Source organism: Lampetra planeri, unplaced genomic scaffold, assembly GCF_965212315.1.
Source record: "Lampetra planeri unplaced genomic scaffold, kcLamPlan1.2.h2 scaffold_1261, whole genome shotgun sequence".
NCBI lineage: Eukaryota > Metazoa > Chordata > Hyperoartia > Petromyzontiformes > Petromyzontidae > Lampetra > Lampetra planeri.
In genome coordinates, this window is record NW_027613977.1 from 17,633 (window position 1) to 31,275 (window position 13,643).

The following is a 13,643-nucleotide window of genomic DNA, read 5'->3' on the forward strand; positions in this document are numbered from 1 at the left end:
CAGATTTGAGAGGAACACTGCTCCAGACAGAGCCACATCCAACAGATTTACCATGGTTGACGTCCACACGCTCACAGTGCCTGTGGGCATTGTCCGGATACTGGAGGTGATCTTCACCTGCATCTCCTTCAGCCTGGCTGCGGCGGGGATCCACTACACCAGCTCCTTTTACACTTGGAGTATGTTCACCTGGTGCTTCTGCTTCTGCGTCACCCTCCTGATCCTCCTCCTTGAGCTGTTCAGTGTCAGCTCAGCGTTGCCTCTCTCCTGGGATGACTTCACCACTGCCTTTGCCATGCTGGCCACCCTGATGGTACATGTCCTCCTCTATTGTTGAGTGTCTGTCAGTAGCTGCTAACAAAATAACTAGTTTTAGGTTCTCTGTGAAAGATATTGGTCTCTAGTCACTGTTACATCCCATTACTACTGACCATGAATGGCCTTTAAAGACCTGTGGTGTGTTTGGTTCATTCTACTCTACAATTTAGTTTCTACTCTGGTCCTCTCAATGACATGTGAATGAAGTATAAGTCTTTTTGATAGAAGTAAGCAAATTCAAATTTACAATGATGATCCAACTATTCACCAGAAAGCCTAGAAACTACTCTGACGAGGGAACAAATCAGTGTAAAACTAATGTTGCATTTCTTCTGTTCAGGTGCTGACAACATCCATTATCTATCCTGTCTTCTTCGTTTCTCAAACTCTGGTTTAAGCATTGGTGCTACTGTTACTTCCTGTGTGGCCTTCATCCTGTATGCTGTGGAGGTTGGGCTGACCCGGGCCAGACCCGGTGAGATCAGTGGATTTCTGTCCACAGTCCCCGGCCTCCTCAAGGTCCTGGAAGCCTTTGTGGCCCTGCATCATATTCATGTGCTTGGACTACAGCTGGTACTCTTATTTTCCAGGACTCCAGTGGTGCGTCGCCGGTCTACTCCATTTGCTTCATTTTTGCCGCTCTTGTTATTATTTTCACCATCGGCCGCCTTCTGATGCTCTTCCCCGCACCGTTTGACAAAGTTCTCACCTGCTGCAATGTGCTGGCCATTTTGATGTACATGACTGCTGTCGTCATCTGGCCGTTGTACAGCTTCAGGAACAATCCCAGAGCCGAGCAAACTGCTCCAATTGTTGCTTACATTGTTGATACGTTTTATTCTTTTAAATTGGTCTTCTTTGTCAGCAGAACATAGATTGAGTGTCAGCATCATTTTAGATGCTAGCAATCGATTTGCTTTTAAAGTTCTATAAAAACATCTGTGTCTTTCATGCTTGTTATGTGATGATCGGAATAAAAGGTTTTGGATTCTCTCAAGTCTGTGTAATTTCTGTGTGCGATTTTGCATGAATGTTCATGAAAGTTCATGAATTATCTTGATTTGATGCATTTGATGTGGCATTGGTCCTGTTCAACATATTCACTCCACTCTCTGGCTCTCATTTGCGAATACTGGTGAGTTTAAGTATGAAAAAAACGCATCCAATGAAGAAAATGTGAGTTTTCCATTCACATTCACACTACGTGGGAGGAGGTATGTTTAGTGGTTAGAGCCACCCTGCACTCTCAAAGGTTGTTTGCAAAGGTGTGTTCATGTCTGGGTACTAGTAAACACTCCACTCCTGTTTCTGTGTAAGAGGAAACATAATATTTCAGTGAATCTGCATAAAATGGCTTTAATTAATTTGACTTTTCTTTCTGTTGACATATTTAAGTCATTAAAGAACATCAGTCTAAGGAAGCACTTTTGTATTTTCAGGCTGAGAAATGCAATTGAGTAATAGTTTGAATAGAAACCTGGTTTTCTTATCTCATATTTCCTCTGCCCATTGGAGGCAAAGTTTGTCTGACATTTTCAAAAATACATTTTCCCAGATGTGTGTCCTTCCACAAAGATAGGCCTGTTAGATTTTGCAGGTTATCCGGAGCCTCGTGTGCATACAGAAACTTGATCAGCTGCAGTCCTGTCGGTGGTGTTGCTGTGATGTTTGCAGCGAATTCAAGTTGCAGCAAAGTCAATGTATTTATACAGTATATAGAACTTATTAAGTGTGTATAAAATGTACGTTTTGACACAGAAAAAGGAAACAGAATATGTTGACCTAATGACGCAATTTTAAGCAAAGTTTAAAAGACTTTTGATGGGACTCTCAGACTATTAGTTGTACAAATCATTTCAGAGGTTTTCCCATAAATCCCAGAGTATTATTTCTCCTTCCAAATATTTCATGAAATGTAGCTCGACCAGCACGATCTCAGATTAGTTCTCAATGAGGCCTGTGTCTGTGACCAGAGTCCACTGTGTGTTGGGATGTGAACATGATAACAGCCACCCTGTATCCAATCAGGAGCCTGAAACAGAGGCCATAAATGTCACAGATAAGAAAAGGATGCTGTGTTGAACACACACATACTTACTTGGTGAGTTTCTATTTTCAAAGAAGTGACCGACCCAGGCTCATGTCGACATGGATTTTTTCAACAGCATCGGGTTTCGAAACCGCAGCAGCGGTTTCTGTGTCTTAGAAGATCTGCGCTAATGGACTGAGCAAACATATTATAGGTCAAAGCGACTCAACCTGTCCAGCCATGGTTCATGTTGACTTGCGGTCGCTCACCCAGCCTGTGGGCATCATTCGAACAATTGCAGTCTTTCTTACTTGTTTGTGTTTCAGCCTGGTTGCATCTGCGGGAGGTTTCTCTTCTCCTTACTGGGCATGGTGCATGTTCACCTGGTGCTTCTGCTTCTTGTTCACCCTGTTGATTCTCATCCTGGAGTTTACCACTTTCAACACCAAGTTACCGTTCACCTGGGAAGACTTCACCACTGCCTTCGCGATGCTGGCGTGCATCATGTGCCTGGCAGTCTCCATCATCTACCCCCGTCTTTTTTACTTGCAAGACTTGTTACCCGGCAGATTGGTGCCTCTGTGCTGTCATGGTTGTGTTTTGGAGTGTACGCAGGAGAAGTGACTTTAACCCACTTTCGTCCAAGTGGACAAATACAGGGGTTCCTCTCCACATTGCCCGGTATAATGAAGATGGTGGAGACTTTCCTCGCCTGTCTCATCTTCACATCTCTGGAGGGAAACCAGTTCTCCAGGTCCTCAGAACTGCAGTGGTGTGTTGCCGTGTACTCCTTGTGCTTCATCTTTTCCATCCTCATAATCCTGCTCACTGTTGGACAGCTGACCCTCATATTTCCCTTTTGGCTTTGAGAAGTTTGTGATTAGCTATAACATTTTGTCATCACTGACGTATATGTCGGCGATGGTGATCTGGCCGTTGTTTAGTTTCTGGAACCATAAGAGGCCCAGTGACTGTGGCTACCTGTGTCCCTGGGACAAACTTGTGATGGTCACCTTCATGACAATTCTCAACTTCATCGTTTACACCCTGGATTGTGTCTACTCTGTACGTCTTGTGTTTTTTGCCAGTAACCAATGAAGTTTCCTGACTGGCAGAATAAGTTTGTGATTAGAAATGTTGTGTCACTGTCATAAATGTAAAAATAAATTGAACTTTGGATCCTGATACACATCAAACAAGTGCAATAATACCAAGCTCATTTGTCAGTTTATGACACTGTGTGATAAGAGATTAATATCACAAGACCAGCTATGTTTTGTTTTTTTTTTTTTTTACATACCTGTCATTGTTTAATGTCTGCAGTTCTTGAAAAAAACATCTTGTCTCATTCAGAGTTGTGGAAATTTGATTTTCAGGAAACACTGTCCTCCTGTGGCACAAAGTGGTATTATGGACCATTCACAGTTTCATGATTGTACTACGGTGCAGCAGTTAGATCAATGACACAAACACAGTAGAAGTACTCAGTCCTTTGATTGAGCAAACTTGTGATGATGGATTTTTAAATGTGGAATGATCAGAACCACCTGCTCCTTTTTGTCTTGATGCACCTGAGATGGACAGTTATTTATTGTTTGCGCTCATAGGAAAAAGAATAGAAGTCAGTGTGAAAATACCTCAGGTATCCAAAATACACCAGTAATTCTAAACAAATGATCCACATTTGAAATCTTGGACACTCTTCATTCTGATTCCCAGTGTGGCTGACAAAAGGCCAGTATTTACTGTTGATATTCTGCTGACCTCTAGTGTTCGGTTAGGAAAGAAAAGATATGAAGATAAGAATCTTATTTTCTGCATTTCAGCCAAGACAGCATCTTCCCATGTCCACTTTCAGTCGAAGGAGTCCTGTGACCTCTCAGCTCTCCCCCTACTATCATGAGGCCTTCATGTGTCAAAGTCATGTGTTTTTAAATGCATCATTCACACTCTGGCTTAAACTGCATATTTGTGTTGACACTGCCAGCTCTTGTGAAAGAGTATTGTGTTTCCAACCGGCAGGGTCGTAAAAGAAATATAATCTCACAAACAACATCAAAACTAATAGATAATTTCCTTCAGAGACGTACAGAGTGCGTGGAAGATGATGACTGAGTACATGATTCCCTTTTTGTTAGTTAAATGATTGATATTGTGTTTTGTGTTTGTTGTCTGTAGCACTAATGTTATTTGATTCAGACATTACTTTGACTGGTCGATCCCATCACTACGGTCAACAAAAGCAACTTTGTCGGGTTCACTCTGTAAAAATAAAATGTCAGGTCTATTGTTCACTGTTGTTTTTTGCACGCCTATCCTATTTGACTAACATTTAAACAATCAATGCAGTGCCAGTGTTTACTGACACACCTTGTCACATGGACAGATAGGAGGGGAAAGTGGGAAGGAGCACGATGTGGGCAACATTCTCGCCTTCGCGGTTGCATTCAGAACCACGCCACTCCAGAGGACACTGCTTCTCTCTGTGTTGACTGAACGCCATAGGTAAGTAAACCTTTATGCTTACAGAAGGATAGGCGTAATGTGTAATTTGTGTCGAGTCTAAACGTAAGCTTTCATGTTTTTGTCACATGTATTGTGGAAATGCAGAGACAATTACATTATCTCTCAATTTGAAGTTTGAAATATATTTTTATGAAGTGTTTCTTGTAAGATGATGTGTGATTCATCCAGCTCCATCGTCCTGTGTAAAACAGGGAGAGGCACAAGCAGGAGGATGACAATGATGATGATGGGAGCGTTTGGGGGGATAATATTGCTCTAATTTATTTTGAGTAGAGTAATGTTGAGACGAGATGGGTTGGAGAGAGTGACTGGGCCCGTTCGCATTAGCGAACGGCTGACAGACAGGGCTCAACCATTTCCTGTTTACACTGTCAAGTCCATTGAGGGTGTCGTAATGCTGTAATGTTGGGCAGCAAATAAAACTGAACTGAAAATGACTGTCACTATAGTAAAGGGAAATATGAATTCATGAGTTTGTATGTCACAAAAATGAATAACTGATCTGTGTTACATCATAATCAGAAGGTATCAACATTATCTCATGAAACTTGCCCCACCGCCACTCCCAGTTATCAGCTCTGACCCTCCATTGACCTGCTGTAATATTACTGACATGTATTACCATGGAGCTTTACATTGGACTGATTATCATATTTGCTTTGCATTTGCAATTTAAATTTGGTTTCTTCACAGATACACCGTGGGATAGATTAGTTTGACTTGGTTAAATCAGGCCATAGTTGCACAGTTTATTGTGGTCAGTTCCAGTTGTTCATACTTGTTAGTTACACAGTTAATAGTCACATATTTATTCATAGACATTACACATTACACAGTTATTCATAGTTATTGTTATTGTTTGTTAGTGACTAATGTCACATATTTATTCATAGTTAGTTGCACAGTTATTCATACAGTTGGAGTTATTGTTTGTCAGTTCTTATTGTTACATATTTGTTCATAGTTATTTACATAGTCATTCATCGTTGTACAATTAATCATGGTTCGCTACAGTTAGTCATGGTTAGTTACACAATGTTAGTTAGTTACATAGTTACACTGTAGTTATATAGTTTGTTTTATATGACTTTTACGTGGGTTCATCAGATAACCTGTATGACCTGATGACCTGTATCAATGTCAGAAACTTTCCTCATTTCATTATTCACTAAAACCTAAACGTTCATTTACGTGCTTCAAGTGAAATGTTCACATTTCCTATTTAGATTTCTCTTATTGAACATATTGACTAGTCAGTGACATATTTTTATTGAAAAAAAAAAAACACAAATGTGATGCCAAAATATACATTTTTAGAAATTCAAGAAATAATGAGATTTAGTTTTCTTTGAGCTGTTACGGCCAACTCTTTCATCACCATGAATTACTGAAAATAAACAGTGAATTTAGTTATTATTGAATCTTGTCACATTCAGAGATGGAGAAAGGAAACCCCACCACAAGATCTGGCTCCTCCCTACCCTGGTCTACCTCAGAACTATGGTGGTAACTATGGTTTCGCTCCTCCTGCTGCCGGACCTCACCAGTTGGATATCAGGCAGGTTTGTATCCGTGCTGCTGATGTTAACATACAAAACTACCTCAAGATATACAAATTATGAAGGACCTTGTAGCAATCTAAATAGAATTTGAGTTACAGTGCTGTTATGACAGTATCACTTCCATGTTCTGATAACTGTGATCCATCTGCCAGGTGGTTCCTTCGGCCCGACCCCAGTTGCACCTGCTACAACAGGTGCTACAGGTGAGCTGGAACAAACGTTCCATGACTGTACCGGTTGTTAATGCTAATATAAACACACTGCATATGGGAAATAAGTATGTGAGCGCACATCTGCGAACACGTGGCCTTTCAGTACCAGTGCGTGAAAAGCACAGCAAGAGTGGGAGGAAGTCAGTAGATGCCGTCCATCCCAACTGATTTGTCAAACTGCCCGTTTATGGCCTTTGTGTTCAACAACAAACCTTTGTTTCACTGTTCCTTCTTGTGGTTTACAATTGCATTTTGAGTTCTGATGTCTCTTTTCATCAAAGATAAATCAATCAAACACTGTCACATTCCATGTGGCATTAATGACATAACCCCCCCCCACTCATTCTTTATAATATGAACAACACAGCTCAAATGAAGCAGAATAAGCAGCTACTATGAAACTCAGATGTTTTCTGTGGCACTTTGTATCAACCACAGTTACTCACTGCAGAAAACAACTTGACCCTTTAATATCAAATAATTTATCAAATTATTACGAAATATTACAAGTCATTCAGTATTGGAGGGTGACAACTGACAAACCTGGGCAAAACTACTGTATACAGCAGCCTCTGCTGGTCTTCTTAAAACATTGCATGTCAGTATATTTATCCAAAACAAATACTCATCCTCCCTGTTTTTGTTTCTGAGTGGCTGTGTTAGCTACAATGTAATTTAACACGTGGCATGGTTTACAAAAGATCATACCCGGCAAATTCTGCATACTGTGCATGCATGTGATTTTGGTACAGATGAAATGAACATGAACAATCTTTCTTTTAAACATTTGATGTTATGATGATTGTCACTGTTATTAGAATGGAATGAATTATTAGGGACTAATTGTTATGTAACAATTTTATTCATGCATGTCCCTTTCTGCATGTGTTGTGTATTTTCCTGATTTCAGTGGCTCATGTGGTGGTGACACCTGCACTGCAAACCCTCCCAGGACAAGCTGTGTGCCCCCATTGCCAGCATACAGTGATGACCCCAGACGGACACCAAACCAGGCCTGATGACCTGGGCCATCTGCGGAGGTCTCGCCCTCTTTGGGTAAAGGAAAACCTCAAATACAGTTAAATTCAAGATAACAGACAATATACAGGCAGAACATTACTGATGAGTTAAAACTAGCAGACATATGATAGGAAAATTATTGACTTCACAAGAATTCCCTTTTCCTCCCACAGGTTTTTTCTCTGCTGCTGTATTCCATTCTGCATTGACTCCTGTAAGGACGTAGAACATGTCTGTCCGTCGTGCCATAAAGTCATCTATGTGTACAAGCGACTATGAAACAATTCAGACTATGATTGGAAGAAAAAGGCATTTGAAGGTCCAGTGATCTTCTTGTCCAGACAGGCTATTTGATGTTGCTCTCTTAAATGAATCCCAGCATTTCTAAGAGTGAAATTGTCATATGGCATGGTCAGAGTATAGAATGTGTATGTATCACAAACAATTGTGCAATTCACGACTGTTTGATGTACACTATCAATAAAAAACTATTGGTTTTAATAATAAAATAATAAAAATCTATTGGGCTGATTTAAATACTTTGTTTTCAAAATGTTTGTGTTATGCGATATATACTATGCAGAACCAATATACCTACTCTACCTAGTGTGTGTGTGTGTGTGTGTGTGTGTGTGTGTGTGTGTGTGTGTGTGTGTGTGTGTGTGTCATGGTACCATAGTGCCATAGATTGTATACAGTGTTGGATAACTTGTCTTGTGACTGTTATGTTCATCCTAAAAACTGTCCCTGTAGTGGTATGCGTGTATGGGGATTGTGAATAAAACTTATTCTGCAGTCAACATACATGAAAAATGTGCATTGTAACGCACTGGTTTGGTTGCTTTGAAGTGAGTCCTTGGAATATTATATTCTACAATACATTCAATTCTAAATAAATCAAATAGACCAGCTGTGAAAAATATATAGGTCTTCAGGCATAATTATGGCCATATTTATTTGTATGCCGTTTTTTTCCTCTTATTTGGCGTTAGAACTACACCATGCATGCCCACGACTACCTCAACATAGTTCTCACATAGGTTTATCTGCACAAATAATAATTAATTCAACACACGGCCCATTGTTGTAAATAAGAAATGATGCAAATCATAGCGTTGTTCGCGTTGCCGTTACGTCATCACGTGATTCAGTCAACAACTCAGCTGTTGTAATGGTGACTTCAAGGACGTGGGAAATGGCCCGATTGGCACAATGAATGAAATGTGATTTTGCATTTCCGCCAAAATGAAGTGATATAAAGACGATATATTATACATAAACACATTATTATCTTTCTAAATATAAATGAGGAGTGATATCTTTCTCCATCTTTGTTATTTTTTTAGAGAAAAAAAATACTATATGTTTTGGGGCGGTGTATGGGAGATAGAATCTTTTTAGGAGCACTTGAACGCAGCATTGGACAAGTGAGGAAAAAGGAGGAAGAAATCCACGTAGCCTCTCGCATCGTTGTAGTACGGTCGTCCGATGTTTTCAATGTGTCCTGTTATTTCAAGAAACGCAGCTCTAAATTAAGCGGATAGGATTGTCCATAGTGGCGGGATAACGCGGAATAATCCACCGTGGTCCCGTTAGCTGTGAAGGAGAGGACAAACATGGAGCTGGAAGACGGAGTTGTGTACCAGGACGACCCGGGGACATCAGCGATGATGTCTGAGCGGGTATCGGGCCTGGCCAACTCCATCTACCGCGAGTTCGAGAGGCTCATCGGCAAATACGACGAGGACGTGGTGAAGGAGTTGATGCCACTTGTCGTGGCAGTCTTGGAAAACCTGGACTCGGTGTTCGCGGAGAACCAGGAGCACGAAGTGGAGCTGGAGCTGCTGAAGGAGGACAACGAGCAGCTCATCACCCAGTACGAGCGGGAGAAAGCGCTGAGGAAGCATGCGGAGGAGGTGAGGTGAACGTGACTGGGGGGACCCTGGGCCGGGAACACCACCTCTTGTGAAAGGACCGGAGAAGGTGTTTTCTCCTCCCAGCATCCGCCAGAAGCTGCACGTGACCGGGCAGCGTCCAGCTCGTGCTGCCGTGGCGGTCACGGATGTAAACAACTCAGTGACACGGCTAACGTTAGCTTGTTAGCACCTGCGGGAACTCGCTGTGTGTTCAGTGTCAGTGACCGATTCAGGTGTTCAGGTGTAAACAGAGCGAACTACCTGTCTAACAGACTCACATGTAATCTGTCAGCCGCTGCGGTCAGACAGTGGAACGTTCAAGACCATGACTCAAGAAAGCACATGAGGTGACTCAGCACCAAGGGCCATCCTGCAAAAGCAATGCAGATACTAATCAACGAATAATTAGCTTGATTTACTGGAGATAAACATGAAAATAAACCATTGCCTTATCACAGCATTCACATTCAAGGTTTTTGTTGCTGCTTTATGCAAAATGGTGCAACTGGAAATTGAGTGACAGCATCAGACACCAGCTCTGATGGATGCCATGGTCAGAACAAAAAGGCTAATAAACAACAACAACAACGTCTGTGAAGGTTCTCAGTCATCCAGGTCATGGTATCATGCTGGGTTAAATCGTAGGCAACTGGACTTCTGGTTTACTTGAAGATGTTTCAAGAAGACGTCTTCAAGTAAACCAGAAGTCCAGTTGCCTACGATTTACCCAGCAAAAAACAACAACAACAACAAAAAGATTCAGCCTGACAGTCACAGGAGTGAGATCGGCGATACGCAGATACCACAGTAGACCCATTTGTCATGGCTCCTGTCTCTCTTTTATCAGTTTTTTCTCTTCTTTTTGTGAAGTGAAGAAATTCTAACATGATCAAACAGGGAAAAAACAGAATGTATTGCTGATACTTTGTATGTTTTACTTTGTATACTTTGTATCAGCAATACTTTTTTCATTTGTTAGCGTTGATGGTGGACTTGTGTGAATATGTCCCTCCTTGCTGTCTGTGTGAGAGGGGATGTGATTTGACTCAGACCTTCTGTCACAGCCCACTTCTTTTACTCGGGGCGTTTGAACAGCAGGGACGCTGGCTCAGTATGTGGTGGACATTTAGATCCCTCTGCACTGACGCTGAAGCAGTGTGACAGCCAGCTCAATGAATGCTCATATAAATACACACCAACAGTTAGGATGTATGTAAAATAAACACTTTGGGATTGTCCTTGGAACGAGCTGGGGTACACTGAGGATGTTTGTGGGATGGAGAAAAAAAGTATTACTTTCATGTTATGTGATGCTTTGTTAGAGAGTAACAGAGAGGGAATGCCCCCCCCCCCACCCCCCACCAACAGCTTGCATTTTATTCCCTTTCCTTTGTGTGTTTTGTTTTTATTTTTATTCTGCTGTGATTGACTGACTACAATGTACCGGACTGGTGAGGTGTCACGTTCCTCCTCACAAGTCACAGTCACAGATGCACAGTTCAAGCTCTGTATTGACATTTTCAACCTTTCACTTCCTGCATTGCCCACTGACTGCTTCTTGATTTCACCATCAGACCATCTGTGTGTGTAGAGATGTGATACAGAAAGCACCATTCTTCCTGTCATGTTATTTTTAACAGCTTTTTCCTACAGTGAAAGTCATCTGAACAAAGAAAAACTAAAAGTGATCCTTAACTAGTGACGTTGCAGGTCTCATAGATTGTAACATTGTTACATCACTGTTAGTAGTTTTTTATTAAATTGTGACATCAGCACACAGTAGACAAAGTAGTCAGTGAACCGATAATTTCAGGGCCATTGTTGTTATAGATAGGAAAAAACAAAACAAAACATTTTAATGTCTTATAGTACCCAGCAGTTTGTAAACTGTAGTTGCCATGAACGTCAGACATCCAGAGGAAGAGCAGGCAGTCACTGTGGGGTTTTGGCTTACTCTTTTAGGCAGGATGTGGGTGCTGATACACACACACACACACTCTTTCTGACTCAGGGGTCGGCCCACAAACCATCTGGTTCATTCAGAAATTCCACTTCATTCCAGTCAATAAGAGATCCTTCTCCTCCCACCACAGTTTAGATTCTTTTCTTTCTTTTCTTTTCTTTTTGAAATCATTGCACGTTTTAAAAGGATTCCGCAGTGATCCAAAGTATCACTTATATAACAACACAGCTCATTTGTTGTATAGAAAAACATAAAGTAAAGCCTTAATGACCTTACCTGAAGTAAAAGTACAAGCTGCTGTTTTGTATAAAGCATGATGAGACACTAACACCCTGAAAATGTTTTTGTGTGTTTCTGACTAGAAATTCATTGAGTTTGAGGACACTCATGAACAGGAGAAGAAGGACTTGCAGAGTCACGTCGACAGAAAGGAGTCCCACTCCAGGCAACTGGAACTCAAGATCAAGAACTACGCTGATCAGAGTAAGCACATATCGCCACACATTGGTTCCGCCTTTTCACCGTCATTCGTCTCGGGGATAATTCCACGTTGTGTAATAGTTCACGTTGATATGACAGTTATGTGACATCATCACTGTGATAGTTCTTATCAATCTTATCATGCAAAAGGAGTGTTCAGTGTCTCTATGGCATCAACTTCACATACACAAGCTCATCCACATGTTCTCCTTCTTACTCTTTGTGGTAGTGATGGTAATTGGATTATAGGATTTCTGTTATTCCCATCATCCTAATGCGGCAGCACACGGCCGCCCAACTTGTCAGTGGTTTTGAGGAATGAGGCACGGCGACACACAGTTAGTCTGACTGGAAGCAGAGGCTTCCCACATATCCAGTCTAGTGTCCAAGTACATTATTCATTTATCATTCATTCATCCAGTGTGGATGAAAACGCAGACATGCGTTTTTAATATTATCAAACCCTTTACACTTTTTTTTTAACAATAAGAATTTCCTGACGTAATTTCGTTGTGAGCCAGTGCTCTTCTGCCTCTGTGTGCAAATAGTAAATCATTTATTCATCCTGTGGCACCACCTGAGCTGATTGCGTCCAGAAGAATTTTCTGTGTGGGCCAGAGTCCAAAGACCGTGTTCAGTTACAGTAATAAGGCTGTGGGTTTTTGTTTGTTCAGTTACATGAGTCACTTGAAATCTGAATCCATTGTGATTTTATGAGAGTTCTTATTGCTCATGTTTCATAAAAGTACTTAATGATCCCAGAGCAAGTTCGTCAGATGTCATTGTTATAAATATTAAGGTCAATACATGACGTAGACTCTATGCGGCGCCCTACGCTGTCATGAGCATGGTCACTTAATCTCTCTGTGTGTCTGCATGCCTTTGCATTGGATGTCATTGCCGTGTTTTGGTATTTATGGTTATCATTGGTTTTCTTTTGTTTACTTCAAGTAATATCAACTGAAAGTGTGACTGTACTAACACCTGTCCGGTCAAAAATAACCATTTGCATGGTTGTATTTTGTCTGCAAACACAGAAGTTGAGTCACAGTCAGTTGTTGCCGTCTGCGGAAGTCTATGCAGCCATGATGCACAGTTCCATTTCTGGAGAGGCTGTAATTAGTAATAATCATAGCACAGCACCATCATGTCTCCTCATATTTTAAGAGGTGATGGGGTGTCACTTCCAGTAGTTTTGCTCCAATCTTTCTGGAGCTCTTCTCCAATGACTTGCCTTGACAGCAAAAATTGGGATGAAACATGATTCTGCTGAAAAAAATGAGTCGTGTTGCATTTCAGTGTCACAACACTCATTTCAAACTACTCTAAGTATGATACATCACAAGCTACTAACTGATGAAAGTTTTCTTTCTTTTTACAGTTGGCAGGTTAGAAGAACGAGAGATGGAGCTAAAAAAGGAATACAACTCCCTCCATCAGCGGCACACAGAGGTGAGGGCCAGAGGAAGGAACAGGGGGAAGAATGGACGGAAGGAAATGCTGAGTCACCATCTTTGACAACATACTTTGTTGACTTGTTTCCTTTGGGTTTGGTTCCTTTGACTATTGCAGATGATCCATAATTACATGGAGCATGTAGAGAGGATCAAAATGCAG

At 41.3% G+C, this 13,643-nt stretch overlaps 2 protein-coding genes across 2 annotated transcripts; both read left to right on the top strand.

Annotated features, from left to right (window-relative positions):
* Positions 1 to 52: 52 nt before the first annotated feature.
* LOC144739034 (myeloid-associated differentiation marker-like) lies at positions 53 to 1,193 on the top strand. The gene is given in 5 exon segments (XM_078622034.1): positions 53 to 313; positions 659 to 695; positions 698 to 858; positions 860 to 928; positions 930 to 1,193. Coding segments are annotated over 5 exon segments (792 nt in total).
* A 1,394-nt stretch (positions 1,194 to 2,587) lies between these two features.
* On the top strand, positions 2,588 to 13,478 carry LOC144739033 (myeloid-associated differentiation marker homolog; the record flags this gene model as incomplete). Its single annotated transcript, XM_078622033.1, is given in 7 exon segments — positions 2,588 to 2,914; positions 2,917 to 3,192; positions 3,194 to 3,434; positions 6,588 to 6,638; positions 9,264 to 9,583; positions 11,909 to 12,029; positions 13,408 to 13,478. Coding segments are annotated over 7 exon segments (1,407 nt in total), but the record flags the coding sequence as incomplete, so codon positions are not given.
* Positions 13,479 to 13,643: the final 165 nt, after the last annotated feature.